General features: G+C 39.2%; 1 protein-coding gene across 1 annotated transcript in view; it reads right to left on the minus strand.

The window, feature by feature from the left end:
• Window positions 1-588: 588 nt before the first annotated feature.
• Window positions 589-24,697, minus strand: part of MCCC1 (methylcrotonoyl-CoA carboxylase 1) — a 67,437-nt gene continuing 43,328 nt past the window's right edge. Inside the window, exons 12-19 of the mRNA XM_036243384.1 lie at window positions 22,125-22,234; window positions 20,489-20,705; window positions 18,689-18,775; window positions 13,181-13,230; window positions 5,398-5,535; window positions 4,045-4,152; window positions 1,638-1,709; window positions 589-913 (exon numbers count right to left, since the gene is read on the minus strand). Of these exons, the coding sequence (XP_036099277.1) occupies window positions 815-913; window positions 1,638-1,709; window positions 4,045-4,152; window positions 5,398-5,535; window positions 13,181-13,230; window positions 18,689-18,775; window positions 20,489-20,705; window positions 22,125-22,234 (881 nt within the window). The 3' untranslated portion in view covers window positions 589-814. The remainder of the gene's footprint in view (window positions 914-1,637; window positions 1,710-4,044; window positions 4,153-5,397; window positions 5,536-13,180; window positions 13,231-18,688; window positions 18,776-20,488; window positions 20,706-22,124; window positions 22,235-24,697) is intronic.

Here is a 24,697-nt window from a genome sequence, read left to right on the forward strand (position 1 = left end):
ATAGTAAGCGAAGGTTAATTATTGAAGAAAAATTTTAAGTAAATTTAGTGTAGCCTAAGTGAGGTGTTTATCAAGCCCACAGACATGTACAATGTCCCAGATTTTCACGTTCGCTCCCCGCTCACCACCTCACCACCGACTCACCCACAGCACGTCCAGGACTGTGAGCTCCAACCATGGTAAGTGCCCTATACAGGTGTCTATTTTAAAAATCAAGACTGTAGAGATATTTTATTTGTACAGTCTTAGAAAGTGCAACAGAGGCAGAGGCAGTCTAGATGGAAACTCTCTAATGGCAAAGATGATAAATGACACCCATGCCTGCAAACTCCCTAATAAGTTGGTGGAAACAAAACCCTGGTTGAGTTTAGCTTTATGTCATCTGTCTCTGAAACATGTTACTGTCCTTTTTTATCATGATTGTAACTTGGAAAAAATTCATTTCGTTAAATGACCTTTTCCACTCGTTTTCTTCTGATAAAGTTGACGCCCAGCTTCCTAAAAGACACCACATTGTATACAGTTGGAGGCAGGAAACAAGCCATATCAGTTTCCAATAAAAAAGTATAGTTCAATTTTATTAGTATGAAATATTTTAACATAACTGATTATTTCTGATCCAAGTGTCTGATTCTCAGATATGAAAGGGCTTTAACATAATCACAGACTCTTAGTGAAACTGCTGCTTATCAGACCCCAAGAAAAGCAAGAAGGCACTTTCAGTTTTTGGCGCAGTGATGCTATACTTCAGACACTGTTTAATTGGCCGTCTCTTTGATGGGAATATAGTCCGTTTCCTTTTGTCAGATTCCTCTTACTCAAACTCGACCAAGGGAACGTGTCTGCTGGCCTGAGAACCTTCTTTGAAGAACACTTTCTTGATCGTGCCATCCTTGGGAGCCCGTATGGTGTGCTGCAGAGACACAAGACACAACAAGCAACACTGTGATACCAGGGAGGACCAAGCACACACCAAAGTCAGACTCAAGGTGAAAACTGAAGCCAGCTGTTTTGATGTCTTGTTGTCTATCAGCGTTTCCCAACCTCTTTCATGTCACAGAACACAGAGAAAATAACATGTTCATGGTGTGCTTGGGGTTGACACACCTGTAACCCACTCTTAAGCTTCAATGTAGAATCTCACCTGGGAAGCTTTCAAAAGCAACTGACCTTTGGGCCCCTCTCTGGGAGATTCCAGTTCAACTGGTGAGGGGAAGTAGTTTTTAAAAGCTCCCAGGTGACTACAATATACGGCCAGATCTGAGAACTATCGGCCTATAATTTCCAACCACCTAAAAAACCTATACAGCTAATTGAATACGATTGAGATTTTCACTTTGATACTAATAGTTGGCATCCTGAGTTTGGTCTTGGAAAATACCCAGAGCTAATATTCAGTTGGGTTACTGTCTGAATCTAAGCTAGTGGTAACTTCATTAATGTCAGAATCAAATGACAGGTGCAATTTCACAAAATTAAAATGAGAAGTATGGTTTTGTTTTGTTTTCTGCAGTTAATGCTTCATCAGTCCGTAGCTTTTAATATTTAAAATGGTATTAACTTACTAAATAAGGGGAAAGAACAATTAAGCTGTCTCCCAAAGTTTACTTGGCAAGTGAACTCATGATTGCACGTACCTCCATCTTCATGGCAATCATAACCATTAGAGCTTCTCCAGCTTTTACTCTGTCTCCAGCTTTTACAAACACCTAGAGGTTCAGAGTGACAGGTTAATACTTGAAAACACAGAAGTCCCTCATGATCCACAGAGCTGGTATGTAAATGTACACAGCAGAAGCATGAGTATGTGGTTGTCTTGTCTGCCTCAGACAGATGTGTAATCAGAGACCTGCAGGTCAGCCTGGCACTGCTGGTGCAGTTATCAGCTGGAGGCACTACTTAGTCCCCCATCCCCATCCCCCAAGGCATCTAGTTTTCCTTGAATCAGATTAATATGTCTCATATATCTTGAAACCTTTCTGTCTTTTCATGACTGTATAGACAAGACATACCACCAATAGGGAAAAACTACTGTACTTGAATGTCTTCGCTGCAATCAGAGCAGAGGGCCTCGCCTCTGAATCTGTCGTTTTTAAGATGTCTAGGAGTGCTTCAAGTTCTCATGGCCCAGTGCAGGAAAGGTACAGACAATGTTCACATGAGAGAATTACACTTACTGGCAAACCGCCCCCCCAAATATCCCCATTTTCCTTTATATGTGTAGAAGTGAACTCATATATCCCTTATGGTCTCACTGTTTTTTTTGTTAACAGGGTTATCAAGGAGAGTTTGGAAACATCACACAATGGAGTTAGGTTCTAGAGTCAAAATGTACAGAATCAAAATTGTGAAAAATGAGAACAGCCTTGAAAGCCCCCCAAATCACTCAGTGCTAGGTGAGGCTTTAGGGTCAGATGAAATCAGTGGTCTGGGTTTAGGGGCCAGATATGGGGAAAACATGCATCTTTAAACATAAGACCCTGTTGCACACACTGTGCAGAAATGCCCACATCACGGGAGCCCTATAGAACTGAGAGTGAGTGGGTCAGTCTCCTGGCTCATACTGCCTGATACAAACATTTCTGGGGGGAATGCTTGGTGAAATCACTCAAACTACTCACAAATAGTTTTTTTTTTCTTTCCTTTTTCGGGGTTACCAAGAATATACAGTTGGATTTTTAAGACTTAAATGCATTTGAGGGGACTCTATATATGCAAGTATATAAAAGAAGACTATTGATCTATTACTACTTGAGGGTATATCAGTATGGATCTCAACTCTGAATATATATACTGTTCTGAACACAAAATCATGTTGTTCTTCCCTAATACCAGCCTTTCAAATTTTAATGCTGATGTAGTTATGTACATTAGAGAAAACGTCATTATTTCATGATAAATTGTTTGCTTTTAAATTTAACATTAAAAAGCAGCCCGTTTGCTCTGGTCAGTGTGGCTGAGTTGGTTGAGTGCTGAGGCTGCTGGTTTAATTCCTGATCAGAGCACACGCCTGGGTTTTGGGCTTGATCCCCAGTATGGGGCGTGCAGGAGGCAGCCAATCGATGTTTCTCTCTCTCACTGGTATTTCCTCCTCTCTCTCCCTCTCCTTTCCTTTCTCTCTAAAAGCAATAAAAACAGCTATTTTTTTAAAAAGCCCGTTTAAATAATACTTGCTGAATACTCTATTTTGACCCAGTGACCCCACTTCTAGGAATATATTTGAAGAAGCCTAAAACACCAATCAGAAAGAATGTATGTACCCTTATGTTCATAGCAGCACTATTTACAATTGCTAAGATCTGGAAACAGCCCAAGTGTCCATCAATAGATGAGTGGATAAAAATGCTGTGGTACATATACACAATGGAGTACTATGCAGCTGTCAGAAAGAGAGACCTCTTATCCTTTGAGACGACATGGAGGGACGTGGAGAGTATTATCCTAAGCGAAACAAGTCAATCAGAGAAAGACAAATATCATATGATCTCACATACCTGTAGAATATAATGAACAAAACAAGCTAAGGAACAAAACAGACCCAGAGACATGGAAGTGGGGTGCAGACATGGGGGAAGGAAGAGATAAACCACAGAACTTAAATGCATGTATGCGTAAATAAGGACATAGACAATAATGCTGGGAGAGGGGGGTGGGATTGGAAGGAGGATGTCAATGGGGGGAAAAGGAGAAACATCTGTAACAAAAATAAGTAAATAAACATTTAAAAATATAATAAAAAAATCCAGCTTCTTTAAATGATGCTTGGTGAATACTCTATTTTAATCATAACAGGACAATTTAAATTAATTATGGAAATTTGCATTTTCAAAATGTATGTGTTTATCGTAAATTAGGTAAATGGGTATTTTCATTGAAGACTGTAATACAAAACTTGAATATATCATAGAGTCTCTTGATTTCTTGAAATGAATGCTTTCCAATGATCAAGATTTAGAGAGGAGAAAAATATTATATATGACAAGTTCAATAAAGACATTTTTGGGGCCTTATTGGACATTATTCTACATATATTCACATGATTACCTTTTCAATGGTTCCAGCCATGGGAGCTATGGTACCTCCCTGAGCTCCTTCTGAGCCCACTGAAGACAAGTATTTGGGGACTGGCATGTCAAACTGAACAGTTCCTTCCTATAATAAGAAACAAACCAGAAATGAAATCAAGATCTTATTCCTAAAATTTTGCTAAGACACCTGACGTAATGATTGTTTTCCAGCTATCTGTTAAATGCTAGTCATCTTTAATACCAGGGTTCTATTCCAGCTTTGTGACCTTGAGCAAGTTACTAAACCCTTCTGAGTTCTGGTTTTCCATTAGACAGGAGTAAGGGCATACATGTGCCAGAGGGGATCTGAGGAATTAATATACATAACTGTTGGTAAAAGACAGCCACTGTCTGGAGGTCATTTTTAGTAGCACCCCACTATCGAGTACTCAGTCTAAGTCAGAAACGGTTCTTAACAATTATATAGCATTATCATCATCACAATAACCTTATAAGGTAACCTTATAGTTATTATTCCTGTTTATAGATGGGGAAACTGAAGCCCAGAGAGGTTAACTTGCCCAAGGTCACACAGCTGCTCAGTGGTGTGACCAGAATTTGAATCAAAGCAGCTTCATATTCCCGAACTTATGCTCTTCTCCACTCCCCATACTGCCTCTTCCCTCATATGGTCACTGCATACTGACTATGGGAAGGAAGGCCTGGTAAAGTGAGATCATCCTTGATATACAGTAGTTTAATTATCTGAATACTAAAGGCATTTCATCACTAAGGATTGTGATCTGTAAGATGGTTCCCAAATGTGAGAAGACTCTGAAGAGATCGCAGTATATTTGATAATCCATTTTTTTCTGCCCATGCAAAACACTAAGGTCTCTTTATAAACTCCTAACCAAATCCATGAGGAGCCTGCCTCAACCATCTGCCAAGAGAGCACCACTAACCCCACACACCTTCCTACTAACATACCTTACCCACAAGAAACATCTGGGTCCAACCTCCTCTCCCAATGGCCACCTCCTCCCCAGTTGCCAGGATTCCAAGTACCACGAGGATGGTGGTTGGGGCAAGTATTAAGGCATCAAATCCCTGAGAGAACAGGTCCACTAAACAGAGAGATACTCTGACAAGAAGGGTGTAGGGACATTTTAGAATTAAAGGAAGAAAATGGATATGTGTCTATCAGTGAGAATCTGTGTGAACAAGAGTACAAGACAAGGCAGGAACACGGCAAAGAAAGAGTGGAGAGGAACACAGAGAAAAGGTCACAGCAGTGATTGAAGGAAGTGGGATCTTTCTAATCTCTTTGCCTCCGGTCGAGCAATTTTCTCCTGAACACTAAAGCATTATTACAAGGAAGAGAGCTTACCACAGAAAATAGGTATATTGTGTTTTCCAGGATAATTAGTTTAGTTTTACTAGAAACTCCATTAATACAACATTTCAGGTAAGTGCAATCTCCCTCACTATAAAGATCACCAAGGACTTGGAACGTTTTATCTCCAATCTGAAAAAAGAAAAAAAAGAATAGATTCTTAAAATAAATGAACAATCCTACATAATCAATAAAACCAGTATTGTTTATTATTAATAGTTTCAAAAGGTAACAGGTAAAAAAAAATTTTTTTTAAAGTCACGTAGAAACTTTTCCCCTAAGATTCAAAATACTCTTTTTTAAAAAATTTATTTTTGTTACAATGTTTCTGTTTTCCCCCATTGACACCCTCCTCTCCATCCCTCCCCACCCTGTTCCCAGCTTTGTTGTCCATGTCCATTGGTTATGCATACATGCATATAAGTTCTGTGGTTTATCTTTCCCCCCACCCCCTCTTTTGGGGATTGTCAGTCTGTACACTACTTCCATGTCTCTGGGTCTACCCCATTCCTCAGACTGTTATGTTCATTATATTCCACAAATAAGTAAGATCATATGATACTTGTCTTTCTCTGTTTGGCTTGTTTCATTTAGGATAATACTTTCCAGGTCCCTCTATGTTGTCTCAAAGGATAGAGATCTTTCTTTCTTACAGCTGCATAGTACTCCATTGTGTATATGTACCACTGCTTTTTTACCCGTTTGTCTACTGATGGACATTTGGGCTGTTTCCAGATCTTAGCTATTGTAAATAGTGCTGCTACAAACATGAGGGTACATACATTCTTTCTGATTGGTGTTTCAGGCTTCTTAGGGTATGTTCCTAGAAGTGGGATCACTGGGTCAAATAGCAATTCAATTTTTAATTTTTTGAGATAAAACCATATTGTTTTCCATAGTGGCTGCACCAGTCTGCATTCCCACCAGCAGTGTACTAGAGTCCCCTTTTCTCTACACCCTCGCTAACACTTCTTGTTTGATGATTTGTTGATGGCAGCCATTCTGACAGGTGTGAGGTGATACCTCATTGTTGTTTTAATTTGTATCTCTGATGATTAGTGATGTTGAGCATTTCTTCATATGTCTCTTAGCCATTTGTATGTCCTGTTTGGAGAGGTGTCTATTTAGTTTCTCTGCCCATTTTTTAATTAGGTTCTTTGTCTTCCTTTTGTTGAGCTGTATGAGCACTCTATATATTTTGGAAATTAACCCCTTATCTGATGTATCATTGGCAATTATGCTCTCCCAATGAGTGGGTTGCCTTTCCATTTTCGTGGTTGTTTCTTTTTCTGTGCAGAAGCTTTGAGTTTGATGTAGTCCCATGTGTTCATTTTTTCCTTTGTTTCTGTTGCCTTAGGTGATGTATCAGTGAAAATTCTGCTGCGTATGATGTCTGAAATTTTGTTGCCTACATTTTCTTCTAGGATTTTTATGGATTCATGAGTGACATTTAAGTCTTTTATCCATTTTGAGTTTATTTTTGTGTATGTTGTAAGTTGATGGTGTCTAGTTTCATTTTTTTGCATGTAGCTGTCCAATTTTCCCAGTACCATTTATTAAAGAGGCTGTCTTTACTCCATTGTATGCTCTTGCCACCTTTGTTGAATATTAATTGAGCACAAAGTTTTGGGTCCATTTCTGGGTTCTCTGTTCTATTCCATTGATCTAAGTGCTTGTTCTTGTGCCAGTACCAGGCTGTTTTGATTACAGTAGTTTTGTAGAATAACCTGATATCCGGTATTGTGATCCCACCTACTCTGTCCTTCTTTTTCAAGATTGCTGTGGCTATTCGGGGTCTTTTTTGGTTCCATATGAACTTTTGAAGAATTTGTTCTAGTTCTATGAAGTATGTTGTTGGTATTTTGATGGGAATTGCATTGAATCTATAGATTGCTTTGGGTAGTATGGATATTTTAATGAACAAGGTATGTGCTTCCACTTTTTTATATCTTCCTCTTTTTCTTTTTTCAATGACCTGTAGTTTTCTGTGAATAGGTCCTTTACTTCCTTGGTTAAGTTTATTACTAGGTATCTTAATTTTTTTGCCACGATGGTAAATGGGATTTTTTTAGTTTCTCTTTCTGTGAGTTCATCATTGGTGTATAAGAATGCCATTGATTTCTTGACGTTAATTTTGTATCCTCCTACTTTGCCAAATTCATTTATTAAGTCTAGTAGATTTTTGATGGAGTCTTTGGGGTTTTCAATGTATAATATGTCATCTGCGAATAATGACAGTTCCACTTCCTCCTTTCCAATTTGGATCCCTTTTATTTTTTCTTCATGTCTGATTGCTGTGGCTAAGACTTCCAGTACTATGTTAAATAAGAGTGGCGAAAGTGGGCATCCTTGTCTTGTTCCTCTTCTTAAGGGAAATGCTTTTAGTTTTTGTCCATTGAGTATGATGTTGGCTGTAGGTCTTTCATATATGGCCTTTATTATGTTGAGATATGATCCCTCTATTCTCAAATTGCTGAGCATTTTTATCAGAAATGGGTGCTGGATTTTGTCAAATGCTTTTTCAGCATCTATTGATATGATCATGTGGTTTTCATCTTTCATTTTGTTTATGTGGTGTATCACATTTATTGATTTTCAAATATTGTACCAGCCTTGCATCCCTGGTATGAATCCCACTTGGTCATGGTGAATAATTTTTTTGATGTATTGCTGAATTCAATTTGCTAGTATTTTGTTCAGGATTTTGACATCTATGTTCATCAGGGACATTGGCCTGTACTTTTCTTTCTTTGTAGTGTCTTTTTACAGTTTTGGAATTAGAACTATGCTGGCCTCATAAAACGAGTTTGGAAGTCTTCCTTCTTCTTGAATTTTTTTAAATAGTTTGAGGAGAATGGCTATTAGTTCTTTGAATGTTTGGTAAAACTCTCCCATGAAGCCATCCAGGCCTGGGCTTTTGTTTGCTGGGAGAGTCTTGATTACATCTTCAATTTCCTTTGTTGTTATTGGTCTGTTCAAGTTCAAAATACTCTTGATAGAAACAGTAGTAAGATAATTAAAAGAAGGATATAGTTATATAACATATTCATAGCACTCATAATGCTACAGATAAAGGTTCATGTAAAAATAGCACTAAAGGTAAAATAGAAATGCAAATAAAATTAAACAAAATTATTAAATTTTGGTTGAGTTTATATATTACATGCTTGTATTCATTTCTGAGTACCCAAATTCAAGTTTAGTTTTACTGTGCCAAAGTCAGTAATAAAAAGAACCTGAATCACATAATTAGATGGTATTTCTTTTATCTCACCAGCATGTAGATCCGATTTATGGTTTTCAGTTATGACTTAAGAAGATAAATTAGCTGGAGATTGACCACAATTTTCCCACTCTAAGAGAGAGAGAGTGCCAAAGAATAGATTTCACACTTAATCTTTCAAGGCAGCTGGCAAAAGGACAAGAAACCTTTCTGTTTTAAAGAATGTTTTCTCTCATATATAGTCAAAACAAAATTTCCCTTACATACAGAATATCCATTTAAATCTCTCTCTATTTTTCATCTCAATTCCCGTGATATTAGTGTCAAAATCCTGTGGTCATTCTTTTCAAATATATTATGTAGGCTAAGGCAAAATAGGTCACAGTGCAGTATTTATACATTGCTTTCATCTCTCCTAAATTAAATATGACATTTTACTCAGCTTTGTAACCTCAAATAGCCATTTGAAACTTTGTAAAATTCTCAGGACATAAAGGTTAGATGGGGAAGTTTTGTTTAAAGATTTATAATACCATATTCTAAATTTGTGAACGTAGTTCCATGAGCAGATTAAAACAAATATGCCAATTTACCATTTGTCAAGGGACAAAAAGGGGTCCCCAAACCAATATTATATAAAATTAATATATAATATTTAAAATACTTATAAAATTATCAATTTTGGTATATTGAATGGCACAAAGGCTCCCCAGATAGCTTTAGGAAACTGAAGTTATATTTTAAAAGGAAATGAAGAGTCATAGGGGCCCTGGCCAGTTTGGCTCAGCGGTTAGAGCGTCGGCCTGCGGTCCTGAGAGACCCGGGTTCGGTTCCCGCTAAGGGCGCGAACCTCGGTTGCAGTTTGTCCCCGGCCCTGGTCGGTTGTGCGAGTGGCAGCCACTCGATGTGTTCCTTTCACATCGATGTTTCTCTCTCTCTCTCTGTTCCTCTCTCTCCCTCCCACTCTACCTGAACAAAAAATGGAAAAATGTCCTCGGGCGAGGGAAAAAAAAAAAAGAGTCATAGGGATGTAAAGTACAGCACAGGGAATAGAGTCAATAATATTGTAATAAGTATGCAGGGTGTCAGATGGGTACCAGACTTGTTGGGTGATCATTTTGTAAGTTATGTAAATGTCTAATCACTATGTTGTACACCTAAAACTCATATAATATGGTATGTCAACTGCAACTGAAAAATAAAAGAAAAAAAAATAAAACAAATCAGGGGTACCAATATGCATTACAACTCTTGTATATTAAAGGAGGTAGATTTACCATTGTTTTTCTGACTCTCAGAGAAAGAAAAGCAATGTGTCTCAAGGTGTTGGGAGATCTAAAGCTTATCATTGATAAATCATTTTTGCAGGAATTTAAATCTCTTATTAAAATGATTTATTCTATTCTTGGAATTTGTACCTTACTATAGGAATTTGTTTGAGTTTTCACATTGTTTTTTTAAGACATTCAGCATTTCATTTTGCCAGTACAATGGATTTCTTTTATTATTTTTTTAAATCCTCAACCAAGGATATTTTTACATTTATCTTCAGACAGAGTGGGAGGGAGAGAGAGAAAGAAAACAATATCGATGTGAGAGAGACACATCAACTGGTTGCCACCCACATGACCCCAACGGAGAACCACAACTGAGGTACGTGCCCTTGGCTGGAATCTCTGGAATCGAACCTGACTCTTTAGTCCGGGGGCTGATGCTTTAACTGCTGAGCCAAAATGGCCAGGCCTGCAATGGACTTCTTTTAATTGAGGGCGAGCATAAAAATGTTGACTAAAGAGTGTCAAAGTATGACCTGTGGATCACTTGGGGTTCTTTCGAGGCATCCACAAAATAAAAATATTTCATAATAATAGCAATATAATTTGCCTTTTTTAGCCCACATTCTCACACAAGTATACTGTGGAATTTTCTAGAGACTGCAGGACATGGGATAATGTTATTGCTTTGTATCAATGGAATGTGTGCTTATGTAATCTCAGGTTTTAAACTTGTCTTAATTTGATCCTACAAAACAACAACAACAACAACAACAACAACAAATCTGATTTTTAAAAAATGGACAAATGACTTGAATAGACATTTCTCCAAAGAAGATATATAAATGGCCAATTAGCACATGAAAAGATGCTCAACATCATTAGTCATCAGAGAAATGCAAATCAAAACCATAATAAAATACAGTGATACCTCGGTTCTCGAACATAATTCGTTCCAGGAGGACGGTCGAGAACCAAATTGTTCGAGAACCGAAGCAATGAAACCCAATAGGAAATAATGGAAACTGGATTAATTCGTTCCAAGCCCCAGAAAATGCCTATTTACTGGCCTAATTTGTATATAATATGTAGAAAAACATAAGTCTCAACAAGAAATAAAAGTGTACAGTATGTCTAAGGGTTAAATTCAGTGTAAAGCGTGACTCTCTCCACAAAGCGTGACTCACTCTCTGCACTCACACTGATGACGCAAGCAAGGCGCGCTGGGCCGAATGAACGCCATTCGGCTCAACTCGGCTCATCTCGGAAGTTCGAGTTCCAAACATTTGTTCGGATTCCAAGACAAAAGTTTCTCGAATCTCCTGGTCGAATACCGATTTGGTCGAAATCCGAGGCGTTCGAGAACCGAGGTATCACTGTACTACTTTGCACTCATTAGGATGGCTTTTATTAAAAATAAACAAATAAATAAATGTTGGCAAAAATGTGGAGAATTAAGAACCCTTGCACACTATTGGTAGGAATGTTAAATTGTGCAGCCCCTACTGAAAACAGTATGGTAGTTCCTCAAAAAAATTAAAAACAGAACTACCATATTCATTATCCAGCAATTCTACTTTGGGTATACGTCCGAGAGAATTGAAAACAGATTCTCAAAGAGATATTCATATACCTGTGTTCATAGTAGCATTATTCACAATAGCCAAATATTGGAAGCAACCCAAATATTCATCAATAGATGAATGAATAAACAAAGTGTGGTATATACATTCAATAAAATATTAGCCTTAAAAAGGAAGGAAATTTGGACACATGATATAACATGGAAGAATCTTAAAGATGTTATACTAAATAAAATAAGCTAGTCACAAAGGACAATGTTGAATGGTTTCACTTATATGAGGCACCTAGCAGTCAAATTCATAGAGACACAAAGTAGAATGTTGGTTGCCAGGGGCTGGGGGAAGGGAGGAGTGTGGTGATATTGTTTCAGTTTTGCAAGAGGAGAAAAGTTCTACAGATGGATGGTGGTGATGATTGCACAACAATGTGAATGCAATGCCACTGAACTATACACTTAAAAATGGTTAAAATGGTAAATTTGATACTTATATTTAAAAAATATACATTAAGCTTGGCTAGCTGGTGTGACTCAGTGGTTGAGCGTTGACCCATGCACCAAGAGGTTGCCGGTTCAATTCCTGGTCAGGGCACATGCCCAGTGGGGGGCATGCGATGTTCTCTCTCATTAATATTTCTATCTCTCTCTCTCCCTCCCTCTCTCTCTAAAATCAATAAAGAAAAAAAAAAAATGTACATTAAAATAATAAAAAATAAAAATGTTCTCAGTTTAGCCCTGGCCGGTTTGACTCAGTGGTTAGAGCGTCAGCCCACGGACCCAAGAGTCCCAGGTTTGGTTCCCACTAAGGGCATGTACCTCAGTTGCAGTTTGTCCCCAGCCCCGGTTGGGGTCATGTGGGTGGCAACCACTTGATGTGTCTCTCTCACATCGATGTTTCTCTCTCTCTCTCTCTCTCTCTCTCTCTCTCTTTCTCCCTCCCTCCCTCTCTATCTGAAGATAAGTGCAAAACTGTCCTCGGGTGAGGATTAAAAAAAAATTCTCAGTTTAAATTTCTGAACAGTAAAAATTAATAAATATAACTAATACAAACAAAGCTCTTTAGAGAGTCTCTGTGATTTTTAAGAATGTATAGGGGTCCCAAGACCAAAATGTTTGAGAACTACTTTAGATACAAATAGATCCATACACGTCAGGGAATTGATAGGTTTCTAATTCAAAGGTATCTGATTCAAAGGCATTATTTATTTATTTATTTTTTATCCTCACCCGAGGATATTTTTCCATTTTTTGTACAGTTAGAGTGGGAGGGAGGGAGAGGAAGGGAGAGAGAGAAAGAAACATCGATGTGAAGGGACACATCGAGTGGCTGCCACCCGCACGACCAACCAGGGCCGGGGACAAACTGCAACTGAAGTACGTGCCCTTAGCGGGAACCGAACCCGGGTCTCTCCGGACCGCAGGTCGACGCTTTAACCGCTGAGCCAAACTGGCCAGGGTCAAAGGCATTATTTTTTTGCCAAGTCTGAATCACAGCCAAAATGAATAAACGATCAGAAAATATATAGAGGATACTTTCCTCAAACTGGTCTGAAACAAAAGCACATGACATTCTCTTAACTATGGATATAACAGTCAATGGCTTAAGAGAAATCGGAGAGTGTAAAGGGACCATTCATTCTCAGTAGGAGAGAGAGCAGATTTAGCTGTGAACTGTAGAACAAAACAAGTAAGGCTTACCTGCATGCTATATGACCCATCATGGTTATATGTCACAGCTACGGCTACATCTTCAAGGGAAAAAATTAAACAAAATTAGAAGGCCTTCATTTATTCAATAACTGAGATTCCAAAAATCTGACTTTCAATGTCAAGATAACTAGCTGTTAAGGATATCAACGTCTGTTCACTCTCTGGCAATAAAGATAAAAAGCAAAAAAAACAAAAACAAAAAACTTATCAGGCAGGTTTCAATAAAGGTGAATTTCAAAGTTTTCTTTTTTATAAATGGAGTTTTAGCTTTTTAAGGTTATAGGCTATTTTAGATATTTTTCTCTCTACAAGAAAGGCTGCAGTATTATAGTAAAAATTGCAATTAATGGGGGAAAAGAAGTTCTGGTTTAAGACCCAAATCTGTCATCTGTGTGGCATGATCACTTCTGTGATCTTGACTAAGTTATTTAAAATCTCTGAGTCTTAAGTGGGGGGACATCTGTAATACTTTCAACAATAAAGATAAATTTTTAAAAAATTTCTGAGTCTTGATTTTTCTGATTCATTCAACCCATTAAATGGATGAGCTGTAACAATGTGAAAGTTCTTTATAAATGGTAACAGGCTATACAAATATAATATACAATATACTCATAGTATTATGTGACTATAGAACTGGTTGAAGACTATCCTGGGAGATGGAACTCAAAACTTTTGTGGAGTAGAGAATGCAGACCAAGGTCATTTCATGCAGGACCCATATACATCCAACTGTCATTTCGATGATGCCAGCTCACATCTGTTTCCAGCCCTGACCTTCCTCCTCTATAACTGTCATTCCCGCTGGGTGTTCCATCCCCGTTTTAAACTAAACATAGTAGGTCCGACAGATGATCTCCCGCCTTCACCTGCTTTCCCTCCTGACCTGTGAGCTCCATGACTGGCAATGTTATTCCCCTCGTCATCCAGGTTTAAAACCTGTCATTCTTGCCTTCTCCTTCTCCTTTGCTTTCTTCCTCCAACAGACACTACAAAGCCACCAAATTCTTCCCTTAGAAGACCTGCCCTACCCATTTCTTCCACCCTACCCTGATTCAGACAGTGAGCCGCAGGCCTGGCTGACTCTGAGGAGGTCCGCCCAGGACTTCCTGCTTCCTGTCTCAACCCTTCCAGCTGATGCTTCCTAGCATGTCCACACCACATTCAGAATACTTGGCTTCATACTGAGAACACCAAAGTCTCAGTCTTATTTCCCACTGTTCTTCTACACAGCCCTATGTCCAACCAAATGGGAGAAAGGGCCAGTTAACATTCTGCTTGCGTCTCCACCCTTCCCCTCTCTGTGCCTCTTTGCCCTTGCCCCTCCAGCTGAACACCCCACTCCTTCACATCATGCTCGCTGGGGAAGCGCCTGTCTAGGTGGAATGAATCTTCTCTCCTCTGTACATTTACATTTCTGCATATAAACACCATTATGATTCTCTTCTCATCCAGTGTTATGACAGAGTGATTTTTCTCTTTATCAGTTATTTTTAAAAATTATAAAAATAAAAATGTTCACAAGGCCTGAAAGTCCTCCCTATAGCCCAGATGTAGGTCATATTAAACACTGAACGTGTGACTCCTTTCAGACCTTTCAAAACACACATTCAGCCCTGGCCGGTTTGGCTCAGCGGTTAGAATGTTGGCCTGCGGTCTGGAGAGACCCGGGTTCGGTTCCCCCTAAGGGCATGTACCTCGATTGCAGTTTGTCCCCGGCCCTGGTTAGGTCGAGTGGGTGGTGACCACTCGATGTGTCCCTTTCACATCGATGTTTCTCTCTCTCTCTCTCTCTCTGAACAAAATATCGAAAAATGTCCTCGGGTGAGGATAAAAAAAAAAATACACATTCAAGTTTGTATTTTTCTTTTATAAAAATAGGACATTGTTATACATATTGTTTTACAACCACCTTTATTTTAGTTAACATCTGACATACATATCTATTTTGTTCTTTCAATAGTAGCAAGGGGATAGTTTAATAATAATAATCATGATGATGATAAGGATGACGACAGCTAATGTTTGTTGACTGCTTGCTACATGCCATACAATGAGCTAAGTGTTTACATATGTTGTTTCACTTAATATCTTAATACCTACAACACAGGGAAGTAATTACCACTGCCATCCCCAGGAAGCCTGAGGACACGTGATGCTTACAGAGTATGTGACTTGCCCAAAGGTCAGACAACAAGGGAGCCAGAATTCAAACCCACACTTACTCTAGGGCCTGCATATCTACCACCACACCATCCATCTCCCCAAGACATACTCTTCTTTGCCCAGTGGTAAATTCTCCAGAGAAAAATATAGGGGACAAAGACAACTTTTTTTCTCTTCTTCATATTATTCAGAATACCTATTTTTTCAAAAACTTTGTGCTGAATGTATGAATGAATGAAACTTCTCCACCCTGTATCTTGTCATTATCTTTAACCCCTTTTAAAAGAAAATGCATCCAATTACCCCAGATCAGTTTTCTTTCAATTTATAAAATATGAAAAGTATTTAAATGACACGAGTACCAATAGAATCATAGTAAAGACATTGCCAGAAAAAGTCTAAATTCTTTTTTTATAGAATAGGGTAACTCAACTTGTTCCTCCCTCCCCCAGGTATCTCTTGACTCCCTAAGAGAAACTTAAAAGTTTAGCATGATGCAGTGTTAGGTAAGCACATTACTCTGAAGTGTGGGGTCAAATTCTGGCTCTTCCCATTACTTTTGGTGTGATTTAAAGGAAATTATGATTCTCTCTAAGCCTTTTATAAAGGTTCTAAAAGTTGACACTAAATAATAACACCAATTTCATTGGCCTGTTCTGAAAATGCAAAGGAAATAATTCATGGAAAGCACATATCACAATATCTGACATATACCAAACAATAAATCTTAGCTATTATTATTATTATTGAGGGCAGGGCAGAGTTCTGCGAAACATAGCCACTAGTAACAAAGTGAGAACATCTTTCAAGCCTTGATTATTTAAAATAGGTGGTCATTCTCACTGAGATCACTAAGAGTTGGTTCTACTTTAGATTCAGAAATGCTTCTGGGCCCTTTAGACTTCTTGTTTGGTGTACTCTCAACCATAGTCACTGCTGATCAGCATAACATTTCTGAAAGCTGTTACATTCAGACCTGGATTATAGTTGAAGAACATTGCCAAAAGAAAGTAGTGAACAGCAATCATGTTGGCTCTTCAAATATATATTTATTTTTTTTAATGAAAAAAAAAAAATCTAATAAATCCCATATAATTCATAACACTGCTCGGTGCCTTAGTGAAGATCCATGCCAAACAAAACAGTTGGGTCATCTGAATTATAATCATACAGGTTATTTTTCTGTTTAATCTAGGCTGAAGAGGCTATTTAAATTTTACTGCTACTGCTACTTGTATTTAGCATATTCAGCCTAGAGGAAGCTACTTCCACATTTTGGAGGCTGTATTTTAGGATGAAATGAATACATATATCAGTATCAGATGGATAACTTAACCATTTACAGAATGTTACTCTACAAGGGGTGTTTGCAAAGTTTCTTTCCAAGTACTCAACGCACTTAAAGTAATGACCATCTAGGTTCAGGATGAAAAGATATCTAAAGAGCTGTAACCCAGTCAACTTGTGTGAACAAAGAATTTGTTAAGAAGTGAGTGGATGTCTACACAGAATCAAGGTTCTGTTTTACCTGATAGGCATGTTTTTATAACAGAGCTGTCTCAGTTCAAGGATACCTCACCTTCAAGGTTACCCAGCCCCCCCAACCCTGACTGCACCCCTCTGACTTCCCAGGCAAACTGTACTGCAGCAGAAGGGATGCAAGCCAGCAGCTATCACATGCTTCTGGTCCCTCTGGTACACTGTTCCAGACCAAATTCTATAAACTCCTCTGGATTAGGGGTCAGCCTCTTCTAACTTCAGTTGCAATATATTGGCCCCCACCCTGAGCCTACTCAAATTAGTTTGCAATAAAAAATCAATGTGCCACTGAAAAAGTGGTGGAAATAGCATAGGAATCAGGGTCAGAAAGATTAGGTATCAATTGTGGCTCTGCCACTTACTAGCTTTGAGTAAGTTATTGCACATTCTGTGCCTCTGTTTCATCAGCCATACATGCGTTAACAGTGACTCCCCCTTACTGAATTGTGAAGATAAGTTTACATGTGATAAGGCCCTTAATAAATTACAGCTCTTTACTAACCCACTTTCACTTGAAACACTGCTTGAGCAGTGGGTAATCTTCCCTCCTCGGAGTAGTTTTAGATCTAATTTTTCTTATTAAAAGTAATACATGCTTGCCCAACCAGTGTGGTTCAGTGGTTCAGTGTCGACCCATGCACCAAAAGGTTGCCAGTTCAATTCCTGGTCAGGGCATATGCCAAGGTTGTGGGCCAAATCCCCGTTGGGGGGCATACAGTAGGTGGCCAATCAATGTTCCCTCTCATTGATGTTTCTTTCTTTCTTTTCTATCCTCACCCAAGGACATTTTTGCATTTATCTTCAGATAGAGCAGGAGGGAGAGAGGGAAGAAGAGAGAGAGAGAAACATTGATGTGAGAGAGAAACATCGGCTGGCTGCCACCCACATGATCCCAACCGGGGCCAGGGACAAATTGCAACCAAGGTACATGCCCTTAGTGGGAACCGAACTCAGGACTCTCTGGTCCGCAGGCCTACGCTCTAACTGCTGAGCAAAACCAGCCAGGGCTCATCTACGTTTCTATCTCTCTCTCCCTCTTCCTTCCTTTCTCTCTCAAATCAATGAAGAAAAAAAAAGTAATACATTCTTTGGAGAGGAGAGGAGGGTAAAATAAATAAATAAATAAATAAATAAATAAATAAATAAATAAATAAATAAATGAAATACATTCTCACTGAAGAAAAATTACAAAGTGAAGAAAGTAGAAAGAAGCGCTGGAAAAAAGCTTGCCTCAAATCCAACCACTCAAATGATAATCTCACTTAAATTTTGGCAAATTTCATTTCAGTCATTTTTCTATGTATGTTTTATGACATAGTTTTAGAAAATGTAGAAAAAGTGTAATAAAGAAAAATAAAAATCATTAACTCTACCACCTGGAGACAATCAATTCTATCATTTTTTGTTGTGTTATTGTTCAGACAGAGAGGGAGGGAGAGAGAGAAAGAGAGAGAGAGAGAGAAACATCGACGTGAAAGAAACACATCGAGTGGCTGCCACCCACACGACCCAACCAGGGCAGGGGACAAACTGCAACCAAGGTATATGCCCTTAGCAGGAACCAAACCCGGGTTCTCTGGACCGCAGGCCAATGCTCTAACTGCTGAGCAAAACTGGCCAGGGCCAATTCTATCATTTTGACATACTTCCTTCCAATGTTTAGACCAGGAATCTTTAAATATATATATATATATATAATCAAGTGATTGTAGCCAGTCTCAATCCATTTTTTCAGGTAAATGTTATATACTTCTATAAAGCACATTTCTCTTCTAATAAAACATGACTTACTGTTTTCACCATCCCTAAGAGTAATGTTTCTGGTGTAAGAAATATTCAATCTTCTTCCATTGCTGGATGCAAAAGGAGAATATTGATCTAGAAAAAAATTCAACAACAAATTTATGAATATTAAGCCTACTAAATCTATACCTTACCAAAGAAAATAGAAAGCACAGTTCCTATACTGGCAGCTTAAATGTGTTTTCTTTGTTCTTCTCATTGTTTTAAATTTAAATTAGATATTTCAATTTACATCTCAGGACATTTCATATGAGAAATCCCAGCTTCTCTTTAAAAATGAGAACATCTGCAGTCTAAACTCTCGTCCTCTGCTGGCATAAGCTGCACAGTGGTCATCCCTTTGTCATCCCTTTTGATGGGGCTCATGCATTCCAGCTCACCAAAATCTCTACCACTCATTATTTTCCTTCCAGCTGGCCCCCTTCCTTCGTCTGTGCTACTAGTCCACCTAGAGGTGTCTGAGTGTACATCCTCTGCTGGACAATATCCAGAAGCTACAGCATAGCAAAATTGAAGCAATTTATTCTGAAGTTCATATCTGTGCTGGTTATAAATGTAAAAAAAAGGTGAGAGTAAGAGGACACTCCATTCTAAAAATGCTAAGCACAGGCTTAAGAATACCGTATGGGGCACATTTAGATGCATTTCATTTAATGTAACAGGACAAAATGAGGACAGAGCACAAATCTCCTGAAGATGTAATTATATATTTTAAGCTTTCAATATAACTTTCTTGAATGAATCTAGACATTAATGACCCTAATAATAGGATCCTATAGTAATATAATAATCCTAACAATAATGAAGAGATAAATGAATTCTTTTTTTTTTTCTTTCTATTTGCTCCAAAGGTCAGAGTTAGTTTAAGTAAATATTATGGAGCAAGTTTGGGAGAGCGCAGGTTTTGCTCAATTTAGAGGGAAGAACTGTTTAAAGGAGCTAATGACTTTTCATCATGAATTTCCAGCTCCCGGGGGTGTTAGGAAGTTGGGCCACAACTTAGTGGGGATGCTGCAGCAGGGACACCTGCATGTGGCAGTCAGGATGAAGCTCTGTCACAGTCTTTCCCATGCTCTGATTCCATGACACGATGAAATACCTGGGTCTCTAGTTAGTCAGAAACTTGATCACAGAATGAAAAAAGAGAGGAGGAAATAACTCAACAATAAGTCATGGGTAACCCAGCAGAATCTGAGTCTCCAGTATCCGGGAAGTTACTGCAGGTACAAAGGCCACAAGGAGTGGTAGGTAAAAGAAGTTGGAAGGGCCCGGCCAGTGTGACGCAGTGGCTGAGTGTCAACCCATGCACCAAGAGGTTGCTGGTTCAATTTCCGCTCAGGGCACATGCCCAGGTTATGGGCCAGGTCCCCAGTGGGGAGCGTGCAGGAGGCAGCCAGTTGATGTTCTCTCTCATCGATGTTTCTAGCTCTCTCTCCCTCTCCCTTCCTCCTTCTCTAAAATCAATAAAGAAAGAAAGAAAAAAGAAAAGAAGTTGGAAGGGACTGGCATGGGCTTTGGCAAGAACTAGTGTTTTGGTTGAAAAGCAATCCATCTCTACGTTGTTAGGTGGTTAGTTAAGTTATATGTAAAGGTTTAAAAAGTGTTTATATGGGGTGTATCCAGAATATGTGAAGAGCTCTACTTTATCCTAAAAACCTCGTTCGCAGAGGATGGTGTCAACCACCAGGAGAAGGAAAGGGAGGCAAGAGTGGCATAAAAGGAGAAAAGCACGTTCAATAATCATTCATAAAATCTTGACAAGCAGAGGAAACAGAAATCATTCCATACCTTGTGACTGGATTTTGAAAACATCAGACATAGCTTTCTCCTTGAGGATGAGACCCAGAGTTGCCTGGCATAAAAACTCTTTGGCTGCAGCCTTCCGACTGGGCAACAGTTCCTCCTGGTGCTGAGGGATGAAGTCAGTGTGCACATTCCCGGCTTCAAACTCCGGGTGGCTAGACAGGCTGAGGAGGAAGTCAATGTTGGTGTTCAGTCCAACAATCTAGAAAGAGAACAAAGCCCATGTCCCCGGTGAGTGGGGAAAACAACATATTCAGAAAAGCATCTGTATGGCTTCTGCTCCTTTTGCTAAGTATTTTCTACTGTGGACAACTCTCAGGAAAACAAAACAAAACCCCACTTCACCATCACTATATTTCTGGACTAAACACCTAAAACTACATTGACTATGATACAGCAGCCACAGGAAATGGTGCTAGTGTAGGTAGTAGGAAGAAGACATTTGATTGACTCAGGTTAAGAAAGTGATACATGTTAAGAAACTTAAATGAGATTTATTGGCAAGATATTGAAGACCTGCTACTCAGAACACTCCCCCAACAGAGGGCAGGATTACCACACTGGGGAGAGGTCAGGATTCAAGGACCTCAAAAGAGCTTCCTTCCAACATTAAAATTCAAATTTTACGCACTGATATAAAAATTAAAAAAGATATAAAACTTAACCTAATAAATGGAATCAAAGGTAAAACCAGCTATCTGAGCCTTGAGTTTATTTGTTCATTCATTCATTCATTCATTCGCCATATACTGAGCACCTTTTAGGAGCCAGATCCTGATCAAGATACTGGGGACACAATGAAGAACAAAACACACAAAGTCCTTGCCCTCACAGAGCTTACATTCTAGGGAAATATCATTAACAATATATTTAAACAAAATTCTAATATAATGTCAGGTGATATGAAGAAAAATAAGGCTGGCTAAGGGGACAGAGAATAGCAAAGGGTCCTCTTGTAAATGGGGCAGCCTTAGAAGGACGCTGAGGAGGTGAGCGGTGGCTGAGGGCTGTGGGAGGGATTCCTGTGATCATGTCAGGGAAGAACATTCTGGAAGAGAAAACAGGAACACATGGCTCCATGCAGTGTGTGCCTAAGGAATGGCAAGGAGGCCAGTGTGGTTGGAGCCACAAAGATCAGAGATTTTTAACGACATGGAACGATTAGAATATCATGGGTTAATAATAAATCCTTCTATGAAGCTAAATCAGCTGGTATGGGACTTACTGTACCAAGAAAACTAATGTGCTACAAAAAAGCAACAAACTATCACATGGATAAAACTGAACATAATTATTTTCCTTTGGAGAATGTAATACCAGACTGTAGGCCACACTTGCATAGTTGGCCTTATCTACAGGATGAAGAGGAATTTCACATGGGATTTCATTGAAGTATAACACTGACATTGTTTCAGTCCTGCAATCTTTCTTCTCTGAAAGCTGAAATCAAGAAGTCCTCAAATCCATGGGAAATTCTCCCAAGTAAAATGATTTTGATCGTGACATATGGGTAGTTGGTAGAAACAAATTGACAAGGACAAAGGCTGACCAACCGTGACAGACATGCTTGGCTGTAGAGATACCGAGAGCACCAGGGTCACTGACATGGCCAGGCACTCACATGGTACTGACGAAGGCTGTACCGCAGTTTTGTCAAGGCCGCCTGGCGATCTGCAGCCCACACCACCAGCTTCGCAATCATGGGGTCATAATGCACTGATACTTCATCTCCTGAAATTGAACAACCACAACCACCACTCAAAGTCAAAACCAAGATAAGATAGCAAGACATTCTGCTGGGGCTTTATGTCTTTCACACTCAATACTCACAGACCACTGCATGACAGATATTGTCATCGCCATTTAATTCAGGAGGAATGGAAGCTCACAGGGGTTTAAAAACGTATCAAATGTCGAAGGAGGGTGTGGCCATCCAAGAGCACCAGGCCCCCAAACAGTGATTCAGTGACACACAGGCTGGTTTCCCCATCCTACCTTCATCTTGGAAGTCAGTGCAAACTCCCTCTACCTCTCATATCACTTCTGCCCTTAGCATTCCCTTCCCTCCATGTATTCCTCATCAGATAAATATGATAATTCCTCTGTCCTATAGTTGTTGGGAGGATTGCCAACAAAGTGCCAACTGCCATACCTGGCTGACCTGATAAACAAATAGCTGCTATCATTGTCACAATAGATAGAGAACAAGAATCTGAATCACTGGTTAGAAACTAGGTCAAGGCTAAAGGATGTGGTATTACTGTTCTAGAGTCTTGATACGATTTTGGCAGGTAACTTGACCCCTCTGAAACCCAGGGTCTTCATATATAAAAGCAAGGGGTTGGGTTACAGTCCCTTATCCATCCTCCCACCCACTTGCCCACCAACACATACTGAACACCTTCTAGACCTAGGCTTGAGCAAGGTGCTGCAAATACAACATAGAAGACAGTCCCTTCCTTAAGAATCTTACAATCTGATGGGAAAACAGATAAGGAATTACCATAAGATCACATAAGGGCAATGCACAGGGGGCTCAGGGAACACAGAAGACGAGTGTTAGGAGAAGCTTTTTGGACTAATTATCCTTCCCAGTGTCAAGATGTGATCGTGGGAGTCCTTCTCAGAATTGTATCTGTTACCCTGTGAGCATTTTTATTAAATTACACTGCAAGCTTTGTTTGCCCCACAGGTTTTTTTCTTTTCTATTTCAAGGGCCCTCTTTTCTTTCCAAGATGTTCTGCTGTTAAGTTAAAAAATTTACTAACTACCAAATTTTACTGTGGCCAAGAGCAATGAAAATATTGCCAATTTATTAGCAAGAGGCGTTTGGCTTTCAAGACCCCATATGATTTACTCTCAGCCTATGTCTCCAGCCACATCTCTAACTACTTACCATTAGAAACCATTTTCCTAGCTACATATTTTCTTACAGTTCTTCAACCATACCTTTAAGTTCTCTTTACTTTTTTAAATCTGCCTACTCAAATCCACTCTAGACTTCCTCTTTCAAAAGTGTCTTAGACCTGGCCAGTGTCTGAGCAGTGGTTAGGGCATCAGCCGCGCACTGAAGGGTCTCGGGTTTGATTCCCAGTTAAGGGCACATACCTGGGTTGCAGGTTTGATCCCTGGCCCTGATTGAGGTGCATGCAGGAGGCAACCAATAGATGTGTATCTCTCACATCGATATTTTTTCTCTCTCTCTCCGTTCCTCCTTCCCTCCCTTCCACTTTCTCTAAAAATCAATGGTAAAAATATCCTCCAGTGAGGATTAACTATAACAACAACAAACATGTTTAACATTAGTCCTGAGAATTGCTATAACTTTTCTGCAAATAAAGTTAAGGTGGCAACAGAAAGTGGTGGCTCAGAGCACGGCCTCGAGTCCAACTGCCTGGGTCTGAATCTCAGCTGCAAGGGTGCCTTTGGGAAGTCACTTAACTTCTCTGTGCCCTGGTTCCCTCATCTAGAAAATGAGGGTAATAATAATAATACCTACCTATAGGGTAGTTCTCATGGTTAAAGGAGCTTATAGAGAAAAATCACCTAGAACAGCACCTGCACATGAGTGCTAAATACTTGTTGGTTATGACCATTGTTATTAATCAATGCTAAATCGTGATAGCTCTTATGTTGTTATTTTTTTTTTTACTTTTAAATTTCCTTTTTTTTTTTAAAGTTCTATCACGTCACCTAGTGACTGTTTTTTTATTTTATTTTTATCCTCACCGAGGATATTTTTGCATTTATCTTCAGATAGGGCGGGAGAGAGAGAAACATTAGTGTGAGAGAGACACATCGACTGGCTGCAGGGGCCAGGGACAAACTGCAACCAAGGCACGTGCCCTTAGCAGGAACTGAACCCAGGCCTCTCTGGGCCATGGGCTGATGCTCTAACTGCTAAGCCAAACTGGCCAGGGCTACTTTTAAATTTCTTTATTATTGTTTCACTTGTACTAAGTTTATATAGTAATTCCCCAGCTTGACTTGAAGGCAGAATGCCTTAGCATAGTGAATATCAGTCACCTTAAATCCTTTTTGAACCAGGCAAAATAAAAAATATAAAACAATACACACAAAATATTTATTGCTTAGGTATGACGAAGTACTTGCTGCATTTCAAAGAGCTTATTGAGCCCTGGCTGGGTAGTTCACTGGGTTGGAGCATCATCCTGTGCACCAGAAAGGTTGTAG

The sequence above is a fragment of the Molossus molossus genome, unplaced genomic scaffold, assembly GCF_014108415.1.
Source record: "Molossus molossus isolate mMolMol1 unplaced genomic scaffold, mMolMol1.p scaffold_m16_p_5, whole genome shotgun sequence".
NCBI lineage: Eukaryota > Metazoa > Chordata > Mammalia > Chiroptera > Molossidae > Molossus > Molossus molossus.